This window comes from Equus asinus, chromosome 3 (genome assembly GCF_041296235.1).
Source record: "Equus asinus isolate D_3611 breed Donkey chromosome 3, EquAss-T2T_v2, whole genome shotgun sequence".
Taxonomy (NCBI): Eukaryota; Metazoa; Chordata; class Mammalia; order Perissodactyla; family Equidae; genus Equus; species Equus asinus.
In genome coordinates this window covers 137,323,953-137,347,594 of record NC_091792.1, presented here as the reverse complement: position 1 = coordinate 137,347,594, position 23,642 = coordinate 137,323,953, and the positions used below count along the sequence as shown (strand labels likewise).

Genomic DNA, 23,642 nt, shown 5'->3' with positions numbered 1-23,642 from the left:
TCAGCAAAACATTATAAAGAAGACAATGTGCTTTAGATGTTCACCCTTTGCAGTAAGATTCAGCAATTCTAAAGTTTGATTTTGAACTAGAATGAAAAAGAAGATTTTTGTAAAGACTGTGCTCCAAATAAGTGCATCAAAAATGAGAGTACTGGGTCAATAGGCAACATTCCTGGCCAATCTTCTATCTACAACAAAAGAAAGGGAGGATTTGTGGAAGCGTGTGCAGTTTTTAGCAAAGCCAACTTATAAATTTGGGGAAAATGTCATAACTCTTCTTAGCAATGCCATTAATCACTTACCATGTGTAGATAATTCTTATCATTTTAAAAATTCCACTGGTCCCAGTTATAACTAGTGATTTGTACCATTGGTATTCAGGTTATAAAAGAGCAAAAAAGGTTCTTTATCTTTCTCACTATTGTGGCAACGTTAGGTTTATATTCTATATTAGAAAGAACCTCTCTGAGTTACAGGCTTAAAAATCCTTACACTTATGCCACCTTCAAATCATACAAAAGCTTAATGGATACAACTATTGCCAAGAATAATCTCAGACAGATATTACAGAATCTTTTTATATTGTTTTTTCCAAATATCGTGTACATAGCACTGTCAATGCATGGCATTAGGTTTTTCCCTCAATGAGTCTAAAGTATTTTTGTTTTATTTTGAGGTTATGATAATCTGGAAATTTCATACATAGTAAGAATTTGGTCTAGCCAATGTCAGTAGCATGGTAAATTATGAGATAGACTTGCAGTCTTTTTAAAAATAAACTTAAAACTGTACATGATGTTTCTTTTTTTGAACAAACTACATACAGTCATAGTAAGCACACACAATTAAACTTTTTAGTTTATTTTTTATTACCTGGTTAAGTAAACTTTCATCTATGATTTCAATACTCCCCTTACAATTTCAAGATCAGTAGGTAATATTTTTAATACGAATGAAGTAAGAAATATATTACCATTTCCTAGCACTGCATCTAAATTCCTGTTTAGTAGCTGTACCTTTAAACTAACTGCCAAAATACTCAATTTTAACCCATGATATCAAAGTATTTAGAAATGAAGTCTTCTTACAATGGATTAGTTCAATAAATACTGCTTTCCAAAATCACTGACCCTTGTTTTTATGGGGAGTTTATTTGTGAAAAATGTATTTGAAGTGAAAACTACAGAATAGAAAAAGGTTGACTGTATGGAACTAACATATCAGATTTAAATGTGTGTTTTACTGAAATTGGTGTTTTCTTATCTCTGTTTCAGAAAGGGAATTTTCAGTTTTTCCATACTAAAATCTAAGTTCTAGGCATTGTCTCATATAATTCAGAGTTAACCAAATAGATTTCAACATATCTAACCATTTTGTATTGAATTAGACGTCAGTAGACCTTAATGTATGTAATTTATGTATTTTTTAATAAGATCATTTACAATCTTATATCTTAGTGACATTCAGAATCTTTTCTTTTACAGCCATTTCGTAGAGTGACGTTTTCTGTTGTGAGTCAGCCTCAGGACCCACATCAGGGGTCACTGCAGAGTTGCTATGACAGCGGGCTGGAGGAGTCAGAAACACCAAGCAGTAAGAGTTCATCAGGGCCAAGACTGGGTGCCCTTCCACTCCCAGAGGACAACTATGAAAGGACCACGCCGGATGGCAGTGTTGGTGAGGCAGAGCATATGGAAAATGGTAGGGGCAAACACAACATTCACACACACAATCACGCTAGTGAGCTGTAATAAGTAGACGCGCGAAGGTCAGTCTAAAACCAGAATAAAATAGCTGACACTAAACTGCTTTATTCGAAATAATAAATATTTGCTAAAGTACAGAAATGCCAAATAAAGCAACATAACTACATAGATAAAATTCACCAAACTTGCACAATCATTTTAAAACAGCCTGTCAGAAATAAAACCTTTACAACTAAATCAGAGTAGCACCTGTGATGAAAAAAACTAAATTAGTGCATAATACTTAAACAATAGTGACTGAGAAAGGTCTTGTGTTATTGTTTTCTTCTATTCATTTTTGTCATGCAACTATTTCTTCAATTGCGATTGTCCAGTCTTAGTGAAAGAAAATAACCATAAACACCCTGCTCGACTCTTTCTTTTCCTGGGTATTTAGAAACACATTTTCAAACCTCTCCTTTCAAGTGATATGGAGTAAATGAAGGAGAACTGTATTATCTCATTCTCCAAAATATATTGTAAATACTATTAGAACTCCTCTCTCATTTCCATAGAAAGTTTTTCTCATTTTTGTGCAAGGGAATGGGCAGAAAGCAAATTATCGTACTCTATCTTCTTATCCTGTTGTGATATGATTCTCATAATTACCACAACAATTGGGCTTATATATACTTTCCTTTAAGTTATAAAGTTAGATTGCAAGTAATACTTACAAAACTTTTCACATTTGTTTATATTCCCAAAGACAATTAGGTGATTTATTTTTTGGCTTTCAGGTTATAGTAAATGCCTGAGGACTAGGTTTGTGTCAAACAGTGGAATACTAAAGTTTTGCCTAATTTTATTAATTATTTCAAATATAAAAGGAGATTTGCTTATACATAGAGGAATGTAGGTAGAAAAAACCACACACATTTTATCTCTAGTGAAAACCTGACCGGATTTGTGTCTTTCACCATTCTCAAGTGAAATAAGACATTCTTAACTTTTTGTTACATACCAATTTCTTTAGAGATGATATGCAAATAGAGCATATTAATGCAGGAAAAAGTCTGATTTTTTTTCTGGAAGTTTACCTATGAATATTTAAGTCCAACATTAAAGAGTAATATATCATAAATGACCCCAGATGAAATTATTGCTAACCTAAATTATGTTAAAAATTATTTCTTCACATTATTGTCTGGGTGAGAAGGTATGATATCAGGGTCTGATGACTGATATCCCTCTTGATTAATTATCCAGGGTTTAAATGGCATTTTGCCTTATGGCAATAAAGGCATGCTTATCTGTGTGTATGGTGCTGTGTGCTTATGTGGATGACAGTTTGATGTAGTTTTTAAGAATTAACTTTTTTTAGTATTTTTTAAGTGAGTATAAAAATTTTCATATTAATTGCAATGCTGATGAATATATATTTAAGACAAATATGTTTGAAATGCCTTGCACAAAAGTGAAAATTAAATTAAGAGCACTATAATAATATTTTGTACACACGTATACAGATACCTAGGAAGGCAGGATTAATTTAATTTAAGGGCATTACTATATATAATTTGTGTTTTAAAAGCAGTTGTCTCACTATACACAACGTAATGTACAACTAAGTCTTTATTTTTTCAATGTCAGCTATATCAATAGAAAGGACTTTGTATTATTGGCATTATAATCACATTTTAATGTTATTTTATGTTTTTTGAGTTTAAGGGGATTCAATGCTTTTAAAATAAGAAATGACGAATAATAAACATAATTATATATAACAAATATGTATGAGTGACTTTTTAGGAAACATACATGCCATGGAAAACTTTACAGGTGAGCATGTTAAGGGACTAGAAAGTTTATGCAGACAAATTTCCCAAAGAGGTTTTTAGTTATTTTTTATGACCATGTTTTCAGTTCTGTCAACAGCAAGGACCATCATAATATAACTGATCTTTTCTGATTTTATATGTGACTGACAGTTGAAATTCAGAGTTTATATAACTATTTGTCATCTGTTGGCTGTGATTCATGTTAGCCCTGATCTATAGGTAATGACAGAAGGAGACGTGATTCACTTTGGTTGAGCCAAATGTAGCACTTGACATTTGAGTAAGAGATTTGTTGGGTCCAAGTTTTCAGACTACTATCTAGCTATAAAGTACAATCGTATTGCTTGAATTTCCTGGTAATTTCATCTTCAGTATTAATGGATCATTCTGACATAAGTAGAATTGGAATTGAAACCTGTCAGGTATTCATTTGTCACATTTAATTGGAATCCAGGTAATCTGCAGTGTTTTGCTTGGTTAGGTTTTAATAAGGATTTGTATTGGATTTTCCATGAAAATACCATTTTGAATGCTGTCCTAGTTCCTAATTATTATTACCTAGAATGTTTTCCTTGTACTTTAACCTATGTGAAATAATGCAGTTATAACTAATTTTTTGGATTATTGTAAAGTTTAGAAGATAATTTCCAGTGTAATAACATAGTACAGTCCAATGTCATGATGCAAACTGAGTATAAGCTGGGACAGCTAATGATAAAAATAAGTTGTCAAAGATGCTATAATAAGGAAATAACTAAAACACAGTATATTAGCAGTGAAATGCACTTATGTTTTACAAAAGTTTTATCTACCTTCTGTACATTAGCATAATTAACAAAATTTTATTGAGGGCCTGTGGGTTAATTCTCTTTAGAACAAACTTTACCCTGTATCCCAACCCACATTAGTTTCAAATAACAAATGAAGATTTATTCTCTTATTAGCTTAAGAAAAAGAAAACACTGTAAGAATAAACATAATTTCTTGAAAACTGAATCTAATAATTGGAATGAGACTCACCATTTTGATAATTTCAAATCTTGGGTACTTGCATCCATGAATCTCTGGAAAATAATAGAGAAAATTATACCATTTAAAAAATATTTTAAGGAAACCCTCATGAATTATACATTTATTCATGAAAAAGATCGCTTATATATTTTTCTTTGCCTTTAATTAATTATTGTCGATATTATGATTATTTCATGTTGATCCTTTGATAAGATTGGGGAAATTAGTTTTTTATTATTTCATTAAAATATATTTAGTGGTATAAAATATTTTAAAATATGAAGTTCATATTTTAAACTAGTTATTCTACTTATTCTTCTCAAAGTCCCCCCTGTATCATCTTTGCAAGGCTAGTTTGCCTTTGCTGTGTATGGGTTGACCATAGGCAGTGTTTAACAACTCAATATAGTCAATACCCAATGTGACCTCTAATCCCAATTTTGCCATTAGGATTGGGTAGGTCACTTACTCCATCTGGGTCGGCTTCTGATCATCAGTAAGGCAGTTAACTAAACTAACTCTAAAATCTCACCCAGATCCGACCATCTGCTATTGTCTCCTTACATCCAATTTTCTTTATTTTTTACTGTTTGGAGCAAAAAGAGGCCTTTGGGTTTCCTAGTGAGATGGTAAGTGAATTTGATAATATGTATTAATGTGGGCAGGGCAGAAGTAATTCTAGGCCCTTTCTTGAAACCCACATAACATATGTGCATTCTAATAGTAGATAATGCATATATGACATAAATCAAAGAAGTGGGCTGAGCCAAGGGTGTGATTTCTGGCTACATGGGTAGAAATGTTGACACCACAGCAGGCCAGTGTGGGAGACAATTTTGGAGCCTGGCCTCAGATCATGCTATGCAAGAGCCATCTATAGATCTGATCTGGTCCTGGGGGTAATGCCCTTCAAAAACGTTAATTATGATTGAGTGATCTCACAGTAGAATAAGCACATTTACTTTCTCACTTGACAGTGTCAACTTTGGTCAGAGTAAGAGTGAACCAAAGATACAGAACAGTACCTATTTTCCTCTAGGTAAACTTACAAATAGTGTAACAGAGAAATAAATTAAAATAAGAAACTGGCAGTTGATCCATAAGGCAGGTTTTAAAAAGTTAAATAAGGTCAGAAACTTGGCCACTGTAAATGTCTAATTAATTTTACGCCTCTTGATTTAAAAGCTAATCTTAATTTTTATAGACTAATATTTTTGAACGCCCCACTTGCAACTTTCTTACTCTTTCAGACTTATATAAACTAGGCTTAATTGTTTAATTCATTTTCCTCACTCCACATGCTTTAAACAATGTTTAGAGTAGACTGTTCTTGAGGGTTAAAATATGGTGCATTCCACTGTGCATCCATTTTGTATCTGCAATGAACTTGTCACATTGCTATCAGAAATAAATGCCAATATACTTGAAATATCATTTGGGAACGAACCACCATTTTTATATAACCGAAGGTAGTGACAATGGAGACTAAGCATATCCTTGTGTAAGTTTAAGAACACTCTTTCTCTCTAATTTTCTCCCACTCTCCAATTTTCAGCAGCCATCTGAAAGGTGCTGTTATCTGTCACTATTGGCTTGTGCTGTTTTCATTTAGATTGAATTATATAACAAGCCTGCCTCTTCCCTCTCTCCAAAGTTCCTCATATACTTGCTAATGGTAAACAAATGCCCTGATCATTTTTTTCTGTAGGAAGAGACTAGCATACCTTGGAAAGGATTCATTTTCATGATTCTGCATTTCATTATGTCACTCTAGTTGTCAGTGTCTGACTGGGGCTGCTTTTTTCTACTTTTCCAACGTTCCCATCTGTGAAAGGGCTGTGTATGTTCCAAATATCCCAAGAAGTTCATGTGCCCCTGCTTCAGGAGGGGCCTTTTCACTCCTCCTTCATAGTGATTAGAGAGAGAAAGTGATTAGAGAGACTGCCTCTAAGCAGGATCTCAGCCAATCAAGACGTCTGCTACAGCAGCTTTCCAGTAAAAGAAGCAGCCCAATCTAAAAGAATCTAAAGAAGATATTGTCTTAGTGGAGATCAGGCAATGTTGTGGATAGAAGGTAGTGTTTTAAGAAACAGGCTGTGAAATCTAATGACATGGCTTTGAATCTTGGTTTCTCCTCTTGCTGGCAGTGTGATGTTCTTACTTCTCTTAGCCCCACTTTCTTCAATAATAAATGATAGGATTGTGGAAGAAATTAAATGATGTAATAGCAGCTAATAATCCATAAATAAATAATAAAAGTGGCAATAATTTCACTATATTAATTGATGACAAAATTATTGAAATTAAATAATAATGATAAATAGTTGTGATTATTATTAACTTTAGGTAAATTTGATATAATACAATGGCTTAATCATGAAAGCCTCATAAAAATGTTTAGTCTCACAAAGAATAGCATTCTAAAATTATGAGCGAGAACGATATTCTCACCTTGAATACTTTCCAGACAGTTTGTCATTTTTGTGGGGTACCAAGGGGTAACACTCAGGAGCAGTGATGTTTAAACATAGGAAGTATCTAAAATGAGGATGAGGAAGACTTCTATCATTTGGCATAAAATCAGCCCAACTCTGTGCTCTTTGTCAGTCAAGGTGAAGAGAAGCTATTCTTTTCTTCCTACATTCTTTTCACTCTTTTAAAAATGTTTTTACATTCTGTCCTCAGTGTTCCAGTGGAATGCATTATTCTTCAGCTGTATATTTCCCTTTCAACTGCTGCAAAATATTCACGTTGACAGAATGAGCTGAAAAAAGTGTCCAAATTAGTATGCTTACCAAACTCTCAGCCCTTTCTTTTTTTAATCTCAGTATTAATAATTAACAATGATAAAAGGTATGGCCATATTACCCTTTTTGTTCTAACTTGATTCTTCAAAACTAGAGCCCTCTGCTGAACCCTTATGACATTTGAGGAGGGAATGAGCTCCCGTCAAATTTCAAAGTGACTTTGGAGGTTAGTGAGTGGGTTCATCACCTCCAGACTCTCTAAGTATTTGCTTATCTGAATTTCAGCACACTTGTTGGATAATACCTTCTATGCTTAGCTTCTTTTTTGGTTAAGTTGTTATCCCCATATTTCCTGCATTCTTTTTTGCTTGTAGATTGCATATACTTCTGTTCTTCCTCTGATTTTTTTCTAGGGTTCTGTATAAAAAAAGCCTTGATGTTGTCAAAATATGACAACACTTAGGCATCTTCTTTGTGAGGAAGAAACTCTGGAACTTGACTCTTAAAGTGTAGTTAGCACTCAATGTCAGCGGTCAGACCACTTATTGAAAAAGTGTTTCATCTTAATATTCCTCTTCTAGGCTAAAACATTCTCCATTGTTACCTCTTCTATTGCAGGTATTTTTCTTTTTTTCTTTTTTTGATCAGTAAAGCATTCTCTTCTTAAATAAAGCAAAGCAGAACAATCTCCTTCTTGTCTCTTGTTTAATGGGGTAATTAAATAATGACAAAGCTGTGGTTATTCATTTTGATTCAACAAGCATGTATTGAAAATAAAATATGACCAAGGCTCTCTGAGGATGTTGAAGTGAATGAGAAAGAAGCCCTGCCTTTATGGTGAAAGTCCTTATGTTGGGGAGATACAACCCTGATTTCAGTAAATTCACTCTAATATGAAAAGGAAGGAGTTCACGAGAGAAGTTCAGAGTAGTTTGAAGTACAGAGAAGAGAGAAAAAAGTTGTACAGATGAAACAATTATAATGTACTTACTGAAATTTTTAGCTTTTATAAATAGTACCTTGGGCTGGAAGAAGGCCTTGGAATGTTATCTGCATCATATTCACTCTTTTTACCTACTTATCTTCTACATAGTTTAAAAATAATTTTTTTTAATTTTTATTTTTTTTGGATGTACATCATATTTCGAGCGCTTCATGTTAAGCCAAATACATTCAAATTATTTGTTTTATTTTTCTAATCAGGTTACTGGTTTTCTTTTCTTTGTTCTTTTGGGGCTAAACACAATTAGTTACAAAAACCCAGAATTTATAATTGATGAAATTGGCAGCAGACAGTAACTCCAGGTCTATGCTACAGAACAGATTAATTTTATAGCTCTGTTCTCTCCTTGCTTATCAATATGGACAATTACTAAAAATGGTCATACTTTAAATAAGACCTTTCAAACTTAATAAGAGCCTGTAAGTAATCTTTTGAAGTTGTCCTTATTTCTTTTTAGAAGACCAATTGTATTCCTCAAATTAAATATGTGATTAGATTAGAGTCCATTGGATTAGATTGGGTTTATACTTTGAAGAACCAATTCATTCCTTCTGTTGTGGTTACAAATTGTTTTTGTAACTGCGATCTCAAGATTCAAGTTAAGTTTAGGGGCATTTGCTTTTATGTCATGTTCTCTTTCTATCTGAAATATAGATGATCGGTTGCCTTGTTTTTAAGTCTTGTTTCTGATAAATTTTACTTATGTAGGTAGTTTTTTGGCATTAGGCTCATCATCTTGTATGTTTTCTCACTACTGTCCAAAAAATATAAGTTTCTTACAAAATGAGAAAATATTTGAAGCAGATGCAAATTTAAATGCCTTCTTTAAAACAGATTTCCAACTGCTAAAATATAATAATCTCAAAAGAAACTAACTTGTTGATACTGTATGTTCAAATGAAATCTGTGACGAGAGGATATAAAATGTTTTAGTAAGTGAGAGTAAATAAAATAGAATCCTGCTGTTTAAAAGTAATCTACTCATTTATTTATATTGTAAAATGTATCTTCTATGATTTCATTTTTGCTTTGAAACACTCAGCATCTACATTGATGAGGTAATACCCACATATGATCTGAGAGTGGTATGCTTCTCTGAGGTTGCATTCCTATGAGCCACAGGGAGCTATACTGAATTATGCACATTGTTTCTATTCAGTGTGAGGCTGCATTTCACCAACCCAGCATTTGTAGCAAAAGGTCATAGCAGCCATAGCTGAAATTTTATACAATGAACAGAGAATTTGGACTATTACGAGAATTCGTTAAGTTCAATAACCACTTGTTGAGCATGTACTCTATGTGAATTCCCATGAAGGACCCAAAGGTAAATGAGACATGCATTTTAAGCATTTAAATATTGTGATGGAGAATGATATGTACAGAATTAGATGTTTAAAAGTAAAGGCATGAGGGGATCTATATAGAGAGATTAAATACTGCTAAAACTAGAGGAGGATATGAGTTGGGGATATGAAAAATTGTAGCCAACCTTTGACACCAAGAATACCAATCTGAGAAGGTGGGAAAACAGTGCTGCTGTTTGCCAACCTGGAAAAAAAATGGAAAAAGTAACACATTTCCAGGAGAATGAATCTGATTAAGACCTGTGGGATTTAAGATACTTTTGAAAAACTCTGGCGATATCTAGCAGACTGCTGAAAATGTACATCTGAAACTTGGAGGTGTAAATAAGTATCGGAAATATAGCTTTTGGAATCATTAGCACCTTGGTGATTATGAAATCTTGGGAATAGATGAGACCATCAAATAACCATATAACACCAGAGAAGAGATGATACCCAACACAGAATCTGAAAAAAGAGAATAAGTTTCAGCAAAGGTGACTGAGAAGGGTTTTAAAAAAAAAAAAAAATGCAAAATCAAACAAAATGTAGAAGGCTGAGGAAAAATTTAGAATTAGGAAAGCAGTGGTGATATCAAATGTCCAGTGATGCAGAGATGAAGGTAAAGAAGTAGACACATGAGATCATGCAGACCTTGAATAATGATGAGAACTAGGAGACCCAGCTGAGAGGGACATTGTTTTTCACATCCCCTGTCTCTCATTATACTGTAAGCTGTGTGAGGCTGAGACGTTTGCCTTGTTCATCATGGCATGATACATTGAAGATAATCTCTACACATAGACGTTCAACAAAAATTGTTGAATTTAGTCATAGGGACCCAATGTTGCTGATGGAGATTCAATAGAAGTGAGACAATTGAGAAAGCTGAAGACCAGGATTTGTAGTGTAAGAACATACTTAAGACTTTCTTTCTCAGGTCAACAAGTCCATTATAATGTCGTTATCAGAGGTGGGGACACGGTTGCCTCCCTTGACATTGATCTTAATGAATTTCTAATCATCTTATGATTCCATTTTTCAGGATTTTTTGTTGTTGTTTTTACAAAATTTTCTTAAATTACTACAGAGTCTGAAATTTCTGTATAATAGCTTTTGCTGTCTTTCTTTGAGTAATATAGTAACTACTCTTTTAAATGAGTTTTGGCCTCATGTGACTTTTATGTTTTATTTTATGCAAGGTCATCATTTGTCCATCTCACTGGCTTGACATTAAAATAATGTCTGACTAATTGCATTTTTGGTGAGACCCAATCATTGACAACATTGTCCTAATAATCATCAAAAAATTTATTTTGTGGGGCCAGCCCAGTGGCGCAGCAGTTAAGTTCACACATTCTGCTTTGGAGGCCCACGGTTTGCCAGTTCAAATCCCAGGTGCAGACCTACACACCGATTGTCAAGCCATGCTGTGGAGGTGTTCCACATATAAAGTAGAGGAAGAAGGGCATGGATGTTAGCTTAGGGCCAGTCTTCCTCAGCAAAAAGAGGAGAATTAGCAGTGGATATTAGCTTAAGGCTAATCTTCCTCAAAAAAAATATTTTATTTTGTGATTATAGGATTCCTGCCACTGTAATAGTGCTATCAAATGTTAGTAATACTATGCAAATAGATATGCTTCCAAACAGAAAATAATGAAAATAAAATTTTCATGAGAAATAAATTCCAAATAGTATAATACAAGGACTGTCCAATTCCAATCTATTTTATATGTGAACACCACCACAGAAATGCAATGTCAAAGAGGCTTACCACAGCTAGTACACCACACAAGGGGAGAACTGCCTCCAAATATGTTATCTGTAAAGACTTACTAATAATGATTTACGAGGTAGATGTCACTTTTGATGTTCTTTTTATCTCAGGAAGGACACCATCAATGTCACATAAATTATTCTCCTTTCTCTGTGTTCATTGTTGCTTAGTAGGAATTATGAATATGGGCTATATTGATAAAGCTTGTCTTCCAGCCCAAGATAATCTGACCAACTGCTACACAATAATTTCCAAATAAAAATGCAACTCCTATTTAATCATACAGTTGTTTATTTGGTTCATCAAAAATCTCTAGAAATGTCCATTTTTTGGCTTGGCATATGCACTCCCAGTTGTCCTGATGCATTGAATAGAATGTATGGAAATGTATTGTATGCCCAGAGGAGGCTGTCTGTCTGGTTACCAAATGGCCTCTAGCTGGTACCTGGAAATTTTTTTCTCAATCCAAAAATCAGAATTTCATCAGTGTTTAGAATTGTACAGAGCCTACACCAGCTCTCAACAATATTACAAGATCTTGATGTCAAACTAGATTATTAGTTTTTTAAATTTTGAACAGGAGAACATCTCATTCAAGAAGTAGGAAAGTCCCTGTGTCCTCTCCAGACAATACCCTTTATCTCTAAGGGGATCCAAGGAAAATCAGAGTACCTCTTAAGAGATTGCCTGATGAGGATGGAATCAGAAGAGGAATTTCCTCATCCAATCTCTGTGAGGCTGGATGAGGTCTGCTGAAACATGCCCATTGGCGCAGATCCTCTCCTGTAAAGCAGGCTGCTTTGGCTCCCTAGATCCAGGGCCTCTTTCAGTTCTGGGTATCCACCGCAATCTTATGTCTCTAACTTGTTGTTGTTTGTTTTCTTTTCTCTTTAGAGTTATCTCTTAAGGACTTTGGATATTCTTTCTTAAAACATGTAAATGATTTTCTCAATATCAGCTTTAGGCATGCTTATATAGCCAGACTTTGTTTACCTCCTTGCTTCTGGTCCATTCTGTAAGGTGTCTTTGCATTGTCTAAAATTCAACCAATTATCCATCAATTTTCTTGCTTACTTGCAGAGTTACCTGCTGTTACTCCTGAGTACATGATACCTGACACTCAAAACTGTGAGAATCAGAAACATCTCCCAGACTGATATGCAATTTTTTAAAATTATTATTTATATAGTCATAATTTCTTGGATAATTCTCACCTAAAATAAGCTCAGTCTTCAATTATACCAATACTGAGGAAATTGAGTTTTAGGAGCCAATCCTTAGTCTTTCCCTCCACTTTGGTGGAAGCAATAAAAACCATACATCATCTTTGAACAGGTGATCGGAAGCATGTTCATGCAGAGCCATATTTTATCAGAGTTTTTCCCCTTAAGCTTTCTGTCCTTTATTCGGTGTGATCAGTTGTCTTTAGCATTCACTAGCTCTTTGAGAATTCAATTTTGAGAGGCACTTCTAGTTTCCTGGACAACCTTGGTTCATCTCTTTTCCCAAGAATAATGAAGATCTAAAATCTAATTCTTGCCTATTTCGGCCCCAGACTGTTTTTATCCTCTTTTGTGAAATCAAACCCACGTGCCTTTTTTTTCTGTTTGCAGCCCATGTCTGAGTATTATCCATGTCTCCAGGATCACATAGCTATTAAATTAGTTCTATCAATGGCCCATGGGTTTTGAGGTCCCCATGTGTGGTTTTCTCAAGTAACCACATTTGATTTCAAAGCACAAGGTATAGGACTTCTGGCTTGATTACTTAGCCTTTGGTATTTTTTTTTAAGTTTTTGAAAATAGCAGGGAAAATACGTTACTCTTCTTTACCCTAATGAAAAATTCTGCGTTGTCTGACAGACATTTCATTCCTGGGGGAGGATTAGAGGGCTGTCTCACAGATAGACTGTGAGCTTTCATATTTTTCTTTATTTTATCGGTTCTAAGAAACCTACGCCTTTGCCTCTCCCAATTTCACCATCTCATGCACATTTTCTCCCTCTTAATACCTTATCTGTGACATTTTCAGGATCAAGTAATTCATTTTCTCTACCACAGGTCATTATATCTGAGTCATTTCAGACTATCAAGTTTCCGTATTCCTTTTGGGATACTTTTTAGAAGAGTCTGTTCTATAAATTTTCCATTTTAAAATGTCCTTCTTAAATCTAAATTTATTCTGCAGTGTTATAGTATATAACATAATATATGGATTGGCAAAGCATTGGTGCCAGAAGTTTGGGTCCTAATTCGAGCTCCATCACATTTTCAGGAAGGGAACCTAGATCGATTCATATAAATCTCATTCACTTAGGAAATGAGGACAATAATTGTAATAATTACAGCCCTATTTTCCTTAAAGGGTTATTGTGCAGTTACACATGAACATATATTTTTGGGTAGTGAACATTTGATAAAATTATATTGGATTACTACTTTACTGTGTTCACTTATTTATAGATACTTTAAAAATCCCTCTGGTTCTACAGTTCTATTTTCTCCATGGCGTGCATAATATTTATTAAATGTTTGATTGTTTTCTTGCCTACAAAAATGTTCACTGGCCTCACTTACCTTTTGCATAAAGGTAAGTTGTTTTTTGGCCCCTTTTGAATTCTCTATTGGTTTCCAAAGCTAAGAGCATATGGCTCTCTATCTACTGTGAGCAAGTGCTAATATTTATAACAAATATAATTTTGTGAAAACCAGAGACAAAAAAAACATGTTAATAGGTTTGAGTTTGTTTTCTTCAGCTAGCTGGCTTTTGTCTTTAAGAGGCCTACATATATTTTCCTGGATTTATTGTTAAGGAGTAGTAAATGACAGAAACCAGTAACTCACAGAGATATTCATCAAATAATTATTAAAGATCATTCAGTGCTCAGTAGCAGAGCAATTGCTAAAAGGCTGAGATTACAGACAGCCCTCAAATATTCATGGCAGTAGGAAAAACCTTGTAAAGATGATCGCCCATCACAGATTATGGGTAGACTCTGCCAATTAGGCACCAATTCATAGCCCTTATTCACATCTCCTCTTAAACTGCTAATTAAGCCAAATGCATTTATAAATGTAGAAATCAACTTTTATGGGGTATTTGAGATAATTTTCAGAACATAGGGCGAAACACCTCAATTACTATACAATTCGAACATAAAGGATTTGGCGGGATTCTAAAGGGACCCAGTCATCATGAAGTATCTCTAATGTCAGAGACAAATGGATTATAGACTTAGTCACTCTCTCTCACACATACACACACAAAGAGAGAAGCACCAGAAAAGAGCAACCAAACATAAAGAGGACAATCTATCTATCAAAAAGGCTTACTAGAATGATGAAGTAGTATCCTTATTAGGTATCTAAAAATAAATGATAAAAAGGGTAAGGAAAAATTGAAATAATAAACTAATACTTTTCTAGCACATTAGTGCTAATCTGAGAGTTCTACACATTCAATTGCTTTATAGAACCACTCCGAGGAAGGTTGTGTTATCTGCACTTTATAGATGATAAAATGAGAAGAAGATGTGCAAAACTGTGCTTAAGACCTGACAACACTAGGTGTTCAATACATAGTAGCTATTATTTATTATTCTTGTTTTATTGTTGTTAGTGCCAAACGGCTATAGTTGCATTACCTCATTCAAAGCTCATGAAAACTTATTGTAGTCATTATAATTATTTTTATTTTAAAAACATCTTTAAGTAGGAAAAAATTTATTTTATTTTATGTTTAATAGAAACACTAATTTATTACGTAGTTTTGAGCAAATCACTGGTCTTGTTGTCTCATTGCCTAACACAGACAATCATCCATTCCCCACCTAGTTTTCAGGGACATTCCTCTTTTTATTTGCGTGAGTTATGAAACAATGTGTTTTGGGTAATTTTGTGTAAGGCGGTATTTTATTTCATCTCAAGACGCACTCTAAATTGTGGTGTGACATAAGTATTGATAACTGGGATCACAAGTGAAATAGTCAAGTGTTCCTATCACAAAAATCAGGGAGAGGCTAATAGATTTTTTTTCCTTCAGAATAACAGAATAACAGACTCACTACCATGAGCTGCTTAAAGAAATACAGTATACCCAAAATAGGGTAAGAATTAATTCCAGGTGCTTTATTCACTGGTTAATGTTGATAGTTATATTCCTTAGGCCTATATTTCAGGTAGTTCATTCTATATATGCACACGCACACACACACGCACACACACACACATACACACACATATCTTAATTGCATCCTTCTGCCAAAGTAGGGAAGGTGCTTCACTCAATGGGATATCGCATATGTATAGGAGCCTGCTTCTGGAGTTGGTCCCATGACTCCCAAAGATTGTGGAAACAAAGCAATTAACTTTTTAATTATGCAAACCATTCAGTAAAGCAAGCACTAAAAAGATGCTTAAAAAGTTTATTTAATACTTTTAATATTGTTTCAGTAATATTGGAAATTTCAAAATAAGCAGAAAACTTAAGCTAAATGCGTAAACTCCTAGAGATTGTTCTTTCAAACTTTTCTCTCCGTAGGACAAATATAGGAAAAATACTTCCATACCCATATCACTAGCTTCAGAACTACCAGACTGTTTTAAATAATATGATTTTCATAATATGTGATCAACTTAGAAAATATCTTAGCTATTTCAAGATTTGGTCACACATACTGTTTTTGTTTTTTTTTGAGGAAGATCAGCCCTGGGCTAACATCTGCTGCCAATCCTCCTCTTTTTGCTGAGGAAGACTGGCCCTGAGCTAACATCCATGCCCATCTTCCTCTACTTTATACGTGGGATGCCTGCCACAGCACGGCTTGAAGAGCAGTGCCATGTCCGCACCCGGGATCAGAACCCGCGGACCCCGGGCTCCAAAGCGGAATGTGCACACTTTACTGCTGCACCGGGCCTGCCCCGGGCACACATATTTTTAACTGTAACAAAAGACCCTTGACTCTCTAGAGAAATGTTTATTTTAATTATGCCTATCAGTTGATCTAAATTATTGAACTTGCTCAAACTTGTGTAAGAATAAGAAGCTTCCTTAGATACAGGAACAAATTGAAATAAATTGGAAAAGAATTTTGAAATCACTGGCATAAACAAGTTAAAGGGCATATCTTTCATCTGCACAGAATTGCCAAGTCCTTTATTCTCAAGTATCATATCTTATTAAATTTTTTGGTACTAGGGAGAAGATATGCCTTACAAAGAGAGATTGATGACTCACTTGGTGCTAGCATTTAAGATATCATAATATTGCTTTTTCTTTAATTTGACATATGGAATCTCTTTGTGTATTTAGGAACACACATGCAGAAAAGATGATGCTTGTTGCAGTATGGGATTCAGGGAAAATATCTGTTTTCACTGAAAAAAGCTGGCAAAGTTAGTTTGCTAATAATTGACCTAGTCATTAAGCAACCGAAAGCTCTCGTCTGCCCCTGCTGCTCATTTGCAGTTATCACATATATTCTAGCAGCAGTGCTAAGGCCTTCATTTCCTTTCATGGAAAGAAGGCAGGACATTTCTGAAGTGGTTAAGGCATGTCTCTTGCCTCAATAGGGGAAAAAAAGGAACAGAAAACGTAATATAGCTACATGGAGAGATGCCTGCCTCTGAGCTCTTTTCATTTTAGCAGCGTGAGAAATATTGCTATGTATTATTGGTCACACACACATTCTTTCTAAACGAAGATTACTGCCATTGATTCCAAAGAGCAAAAGGATCCATTATAATATTTTTTGCACTTCATTTAGCTAGTGTCCTTATTGATTGGCTGTCCTGAACTATCTACTTGTACCTGAGGTGCCTTCCTGAACAGTTTTGAGGACAATTATTTTATTTTATGGCTTAACATGTAGAGAATTTGACTTGTCAGTTACTGTATATTTTGGACGCTCATTCTGAAATTAATGAGCAAACTTAAAGAAGATCTAGCATTGCTCACTTGAGAAACACACGAACACACAAGCACGCACACAGACACACACACGTACGTACACACCCACCATCCTTGACAGGCTGGGCTGAGAAGGCTAAAGCACATCTTGGAAATGATTTTAGTAACAAATTATGACTTCAGAACGATTTTGTTTTGGAAATGCTTTATTAAATTAAAGTCAATAGTTCCATCAATTTCAAACTTGACAGCCTCCTACCATGTTGAGATTTTATATTTTAAAAATAAGCAATACTTCCTATATTAAAGTAAGTTTTATTAAATTGCAAATAGAAGTATGTTTTAAAATTTGGATTATTTTCTTTCATTACTTATTATGCCAACCTAGGATTCAATATAACCTTTTGAGAAAAATGCTAACAAAAAGTCGGTAAGGTTAACTTAAGGCTATAGTTTTCTAATGCCTTCTACTTCTTTCGTCCTCAAGAATAAAGTGTATACTCACATTTTTACAATATAGATTTATGGAAATGTGGTGATTAAGTTAAAATAGCTTATGAGAAGTTTTTGAAAATATTGCTTCAGAGTTATTTCACCACATTGCTCAAATATTTCATCACTTCAAAACATCCTTTACACCTAAAGGTCTGGTTTTCCTTCAGAGGATTTTGCTTTTTAATATGAGCCTAAAAACCCCTGCAAGCACTTAGGCCTGGCATTGCTAATGCACAGCAACAGGTCTCAACAGGAAGCTCTGTGCCCCAAGATTGATGCTGACAGAGTTGATATTTTCAGTTTCTGTTGAAAATGTGTCATAATCCGATGTAAATGTCCCAGTTATTTATAATAACAATTTCAGCGCTGCGATATATTAGGCTTTTCATGCTCTTTCTCTCTGCACTGGAGCCCAGCCATAACTCTGTCTTTGGCTTCTGCAATGCTTGTTATAATAGAGTCCTGATACTCCTCGTAATAAACCTTCATGGAGGCAATCCAAGACAGACCCTACTGATAACTGAATTCTCCTTAATAGTGAACTGTATTCTTGTGAGTCTCTGGTATAGTTATTTTCCTTTAGAGTTAAGGGGTTTATGTTGAAATAGCATTTATTTATTTATTTATTTCACTGAACAGTCTCACTGCTATGACTAAGAAAATTGCTCCATAAAATACTTGGTAATGTAAATGTGAAAATGAAAGTTATATATCTGGTGATTTATTAAATTTATGGCTTGTAGGAACAGGACTGTCTCTATAAAGGAATCTAATCTACACTTTGGAGAATATTCTAGTAATGCCATATAAAAATGGGATGCTGTTGTAATTTGAAATCTCAAAAGCATGAACCGCTGCAGAGGTATGCCTGTGGCATTTCTAATCATGTGTGGCCTGGCTTTTCCAATCTAAATTTGATGGAGGAAAATTTAGAATACACGTTTATTTTGGAAATACTTGCACTTACACAGAACGTAACATTCCATGTGCATAGCTCCTTTTGATGTGCTTCCTTACTCGTTTCTTTTGTTGGCAAGAAATGGAGGGGTCAATTAAGAGGAGGAAGTTTAATTGAGTTCATGTTAGAGGAAGAACAGACCAAGGTTGTTGAGCACAGGCCTGGAATTGGAAACCAGCGATTACCCAAGAATAAGGAATATTGATGTGTAGATAAGAGGGACTCGGGCTATAACCAATGCTCTGAAACTGCATTTGGCATATGGAAATATGTTTAACCGCTTTTTCATCTCCAGGAATTAAATTTTAAAGTTTGGGTCCACATTTTGAAGACTGGATTTTTTTTTTCATCTTGGACTTTAAAAAAGTTTTTATCATCACACTTCTGAATTGATTTTGATTGAAACTCTATTACAAAATTCAGTGTATTTGGTCAGGAAAATTTTAACTTAGAAAAAGGTGATCTTAAGATTCCTCTTCTTATAGTGAACCCCCATTAATTGATTGATTATTTAAGAGACTCAAAATAGTTTAGGCACACAATGTAAAATTTTATAAAATTATATTTTTATAAATAGAAAAATACACAACAGCAAAAATGAAGGTATATTTTGTGTATTATGTACAGAGAACATATAAGATAAAAATTTAGTTTCATTTTATACAGTGTTCTTTAAATAACTTACCTATTATTTTTACAATGAAATCCATGTGGCATATGGCTTATTTTCAAGTAAACCTCCCACCCAGGAAATGTATTACTTAACTGAAATATAAAAGAGCATATATGTTCAAGGAGGGAGAAAGAACAGGTTCTTCACATATATTAGCAGGCCCATATGTTGTTTATTAAATTTGATGCTAGTCAACCAATTCAGGCAGCCGATTGAAATAAAAAGAAATCAGCAATTTTGCAGAAGTATGAAAACATGTGCACATGTAGCACTCTCGTGCAGTTTTATCATCTGTCAGATTTCTCAAGAGTATACCATATTTTACAGGCTTGAAATAAAACATTATGAATTCATACATACATAATGAAATAAGATATATGCTTTGAGGGAATAGCATTGCCCAAAGTTGGCATTTATTTCATGTAATTTAAATGACAATATTGAAAAAGGTGTTCTCTTGTATTAACTGAATTCCAGTTTAGAGCATGCTGCTTATCTCCTTAGTTGTACATGAATATGTTGAGACGAAAATAATATAAAAGTTTTACTAAGCATCTGAGATGTTTTATAGTTAAAGACCAACTTGTGTTTTAAAAATAAATTCAAATACATTAACTAAGAACAGTGTGCAAAGTATTTCAAATTAAGGACAGGGTGAACAGACTGTTTTACTTTCCTTCCATTCTACAAATCTATGAATAATCATTCCTTGAGGTTTAAAATTATAAATAACAGTGCAGAGTGAAGTTCTTTCGATTTTACAAAGGAAATCATCCACTTTGTTTTCGTTTTTATTTCGGTAAATTCAAAATGACTTTGCGTAGCTTCTGCTAATCTTTTTCAAGACTGAAGCATTTTAGACAAAAAAAAAAATGTTTCCCAATTGTGAGTAGATTATTACATTTATGTGGCTAAATTCACTCAGAATTGACAACTGTTGTTTAACTTGGCAAAGTTAGAATATGGTAGTTGATACTGAGAGAAGGGAGGTAGCAAGAAAAATTAGAAAGAAAAGAGAAATTTCAATGAAGAACCTATAAGCACCTTGTGCTCTAGGAAAAGATGATTGAGTAGGGAGATTTTATCCTAGAGTTATCACCCTAAGTTGATTACTCTGCATCCTGCCCTCACACAGATGCACACATACATGAGACCAGAAAACTGAAGGTAAAAATTATCATCTAATATTTGATTTCAGCTATTAGGTCGGTCATTTGTAGGTCCTAGATGATGAGTGTTAGGTGGAGTTAGACAATTGTCCTTTTGGATGTATAGCTTTACTATCTGTATTTACAAAGTCAGCATGTAAGAAGTTATAAGGTGAAGAGCTTGGTTTCCTCTTTATGATATGTAATTTTTACCACAAAATTCTCTTGAAGATAAATTCTAGAATGGTTTGTATGTTCATTGGATGGAATGGAGGCCTATATTTATTTACTTATTAAATAGCTTACCCACTGGACTTTATGCTATATGAGTACAGAGGCCATATTTTTATGTTAATTGTATTTCCAGGTATTAGGGCAGTGCCTGTCATGGAGTAGATGCTCAGTAAATATCTGCTGAATTAAGTAAAGAATAAGTTAATATTCTCTGGGTCTGAGGTTCACCCATGATTTCATTATTACCTTGGATTTTATGCTTTATTTTGTTTTCTCACTCTTTTGATAACTTAGTATGAGTTAAACTGTGGTGGTGGAGAAATTAGTCAAAATGATTGATAAATATAAGACAAAGCACGTAAGAAAAGGAAGAAGCTACTCCTAAACTCTTTGTAGAGTATTGCAAACTTTCTCAAACCTAAAGTTCATATTGTTCTTACTGATCATTGGTGTATTACTACAGGAAATGTTTGTACGTGGGACAGGATATTTATTGTGTTTCATAGTGTTCTAAACCTGGGCTCTGATGAAGAATGTATTTTACATTTCAAAACCGTGTTTCACTAAGTGTATTTTTCTCCTCTTTGTCCTAATTGACAGAACTAAGGTGCATCCACAGAAAATCTTTATTTTGTAGTTGAGAAGTAGTTCTTTTTAACATTCTATCTAAGAAGGACCTTAAAAATCAAAGATAGCATCTGGATGATACACACCTAGCATGAAGAAAAATCATAACATTCTCTGCATGCCATACTCTTAATAAAAGTATTTTCTAGATAAGTGAACATTGATTAGTACACTTTATGAGTTTACTAATTCTCAACTCCAGGTTGAGAACATTACAGTTGCTGGTTCAAATTCTTAATGCATTGCTCATATGGGATTAAATATATAATTATTTATATATCGTTCACACATTATTAACATATTATTGAAACTGATTTCAAAGACAGCATGAAAATTCAGGTCAAGGAAACCTCTATAAACCATGAAAGAGGCTGGTTAAATTTCTGTCTTCACTGAGTTTCTACCATCCATGTTATTTTTTACATATTTCATTTTATGTTTATGAAGATCCTGAAATACATTTTTCTAAAATTGTAGTCTATTTTGTTTTGGTTTTCTCCTGGGAGAAAACAGGATAACACTGAGGAGAAATCAAGATTTGCTATGGGTTTGCTAAAGTCTGCATGAGAAATGAGTCTCTTTGGAGTTTCCAAGGTAGTTCATTTCATATTATTGTATTTGTTTTTTAAATCGCTCATATCCACCTATAACCTCTATACCAGTCATTGCTGTCCTTCCCACTCTTGTTTATAACTTCCATTCCCTCCCACCACCTGGCTGTACTCTACTCTCTCAGCATGATAACCAGTTCACTCTCTTAAAATATGGAACACAAAGCATGTATTACTGAGTGTTCTAATTAACTGCCCCAACTGAAAATACATGTTTCATCTCACTTAATCCTCGTGACATTCTGAATATGTATGTTTTACTTCACAAGAGAGCAAATGGAGGCTCACAGGCCTGAGGTGATTTACTCAAAGTCATGCAGCCAATGAGTGGCTGAGATGGAGTTTGAAGAAAATCTGTCAAACAAAAACACCATGTTCTTTCTATTACATCATGTGTCTAGCCATGCCCTTCTTTCACTGGGATGATCTTAACCTCTTTCACCTGTACCTCTTTCCAGTGGCTAGTCTTTCCTTACAGTTTACTGCAAGTATCACCTCTTCTGTCGAGCCCATACTGATGCTCTCTTCCTTAGCTCTTTGCATATCGCACATCTGTATTAGCATATATCATATTGTCACTCTTCTCATTTTTTCTGGTTTAAAAATATGGCAATAATTTTTCGTAAAAGTATTTCAGCATGAAATGAATTTGTGACTATTTTGAAGTACATTTACAATTAATTATTTTTAAAGTGTCTTAATTTTAATTTTGAATATGATGAATAGCAGTGATGAGAAATCCCACGTAAAAACAAAAGTGCTTTGGGTCCTCTGTAGTTTTCAGGAATGCAAAGGCGTCCTGAAACCCAAATGTTTGAGTACAGCTGGTGAAAGCAGCGTCTAGCACAGATTGAACATTCATTGAATATTTAATGAGCAAAATTAAATAATCAAATTAATATAGCAACCTTCGGTTACAGAGACTATAAATATCATGTGTGAGGATTTAGGCTTTCCATAATTTTATAAATTTACTCAACAATTGTAAGTCAAGAAGAGAATGAGCAAAACCTACACTAAAATGTCTTTTTTAGAAAAAAGTAAATTTAGAATGTTAATTATATCCATTGAGTAAAATTGTATATTAATTAAAGTTAATTTGAAATTGTAAGTGAACATTACTCAATGCATTAATCAATGATTAGCCAGGTACTCAGGCTGTTAGTTTGTATAAAGGACACAGTGGGTCATGCTATTATAGCTATAAATTGTGAGATTTTAGACAGCAGATTTGTAAAACATTATACATTTGAAAATAATTATGCAAAATATTCTAGGTTTGCTAGAAGCTTTATAAAATGTTTTTAATGAAACTAAATCTTGAAATTTTAATAAAATGGTCAGGTTTATATAGGGCAACTCACTAACTATCATGAAAATTAATTTTTAGGAAATAGTGTGTAATATCAAATGAAATTAATAACCATCTTCGGTTAAAGAGAAAAAACCAAAAGAATATTTCATCTTTTTACTCTAGATTTAAGAAATTTTAAACATCATATACTAGCCTTAGTATATCATTTATTTATTAAATTTACTTATTTAAATTTATTTATTAAATTTACATATATCAAACCCAATT

At 33.8% G+C, this 23,642-nt stretch overlaps 1 protein-coding gene across 21 annotated transcripts in view; it reads left to right on the top strand.

Annotated features, from left to right (window-relative positions):
- Positions 1-23,642, top strand: part of PCDH7 (protocadherin 7) — a 398,823-nt gene that overhangs the window by 180,744 nt on the left and 194,437 nt on the right. For 9 of the 21 annotated variants that reach the window (XM_070506083.1, XM_070506081.1, XM_044767675.2 and 6 more), the window contains one exon: positions 1,485-1,701. The exons of 1 other annotated variant lie outside the window; for it this stretch is intronic. In XM_070506083.1, the coding sequence (XP_070362184.1) occupies positions 1,485-1,701 (217 nt within the window). The remainder of the gene's footprint in view (positions 1-1,484; positions 1,702-23,642) is intronic. 11 more of the 21 variants (XM_070506091.1, XM_070506089.1, XM_070506090.1 and 8 more) reach the window with 2 other exon arrangements.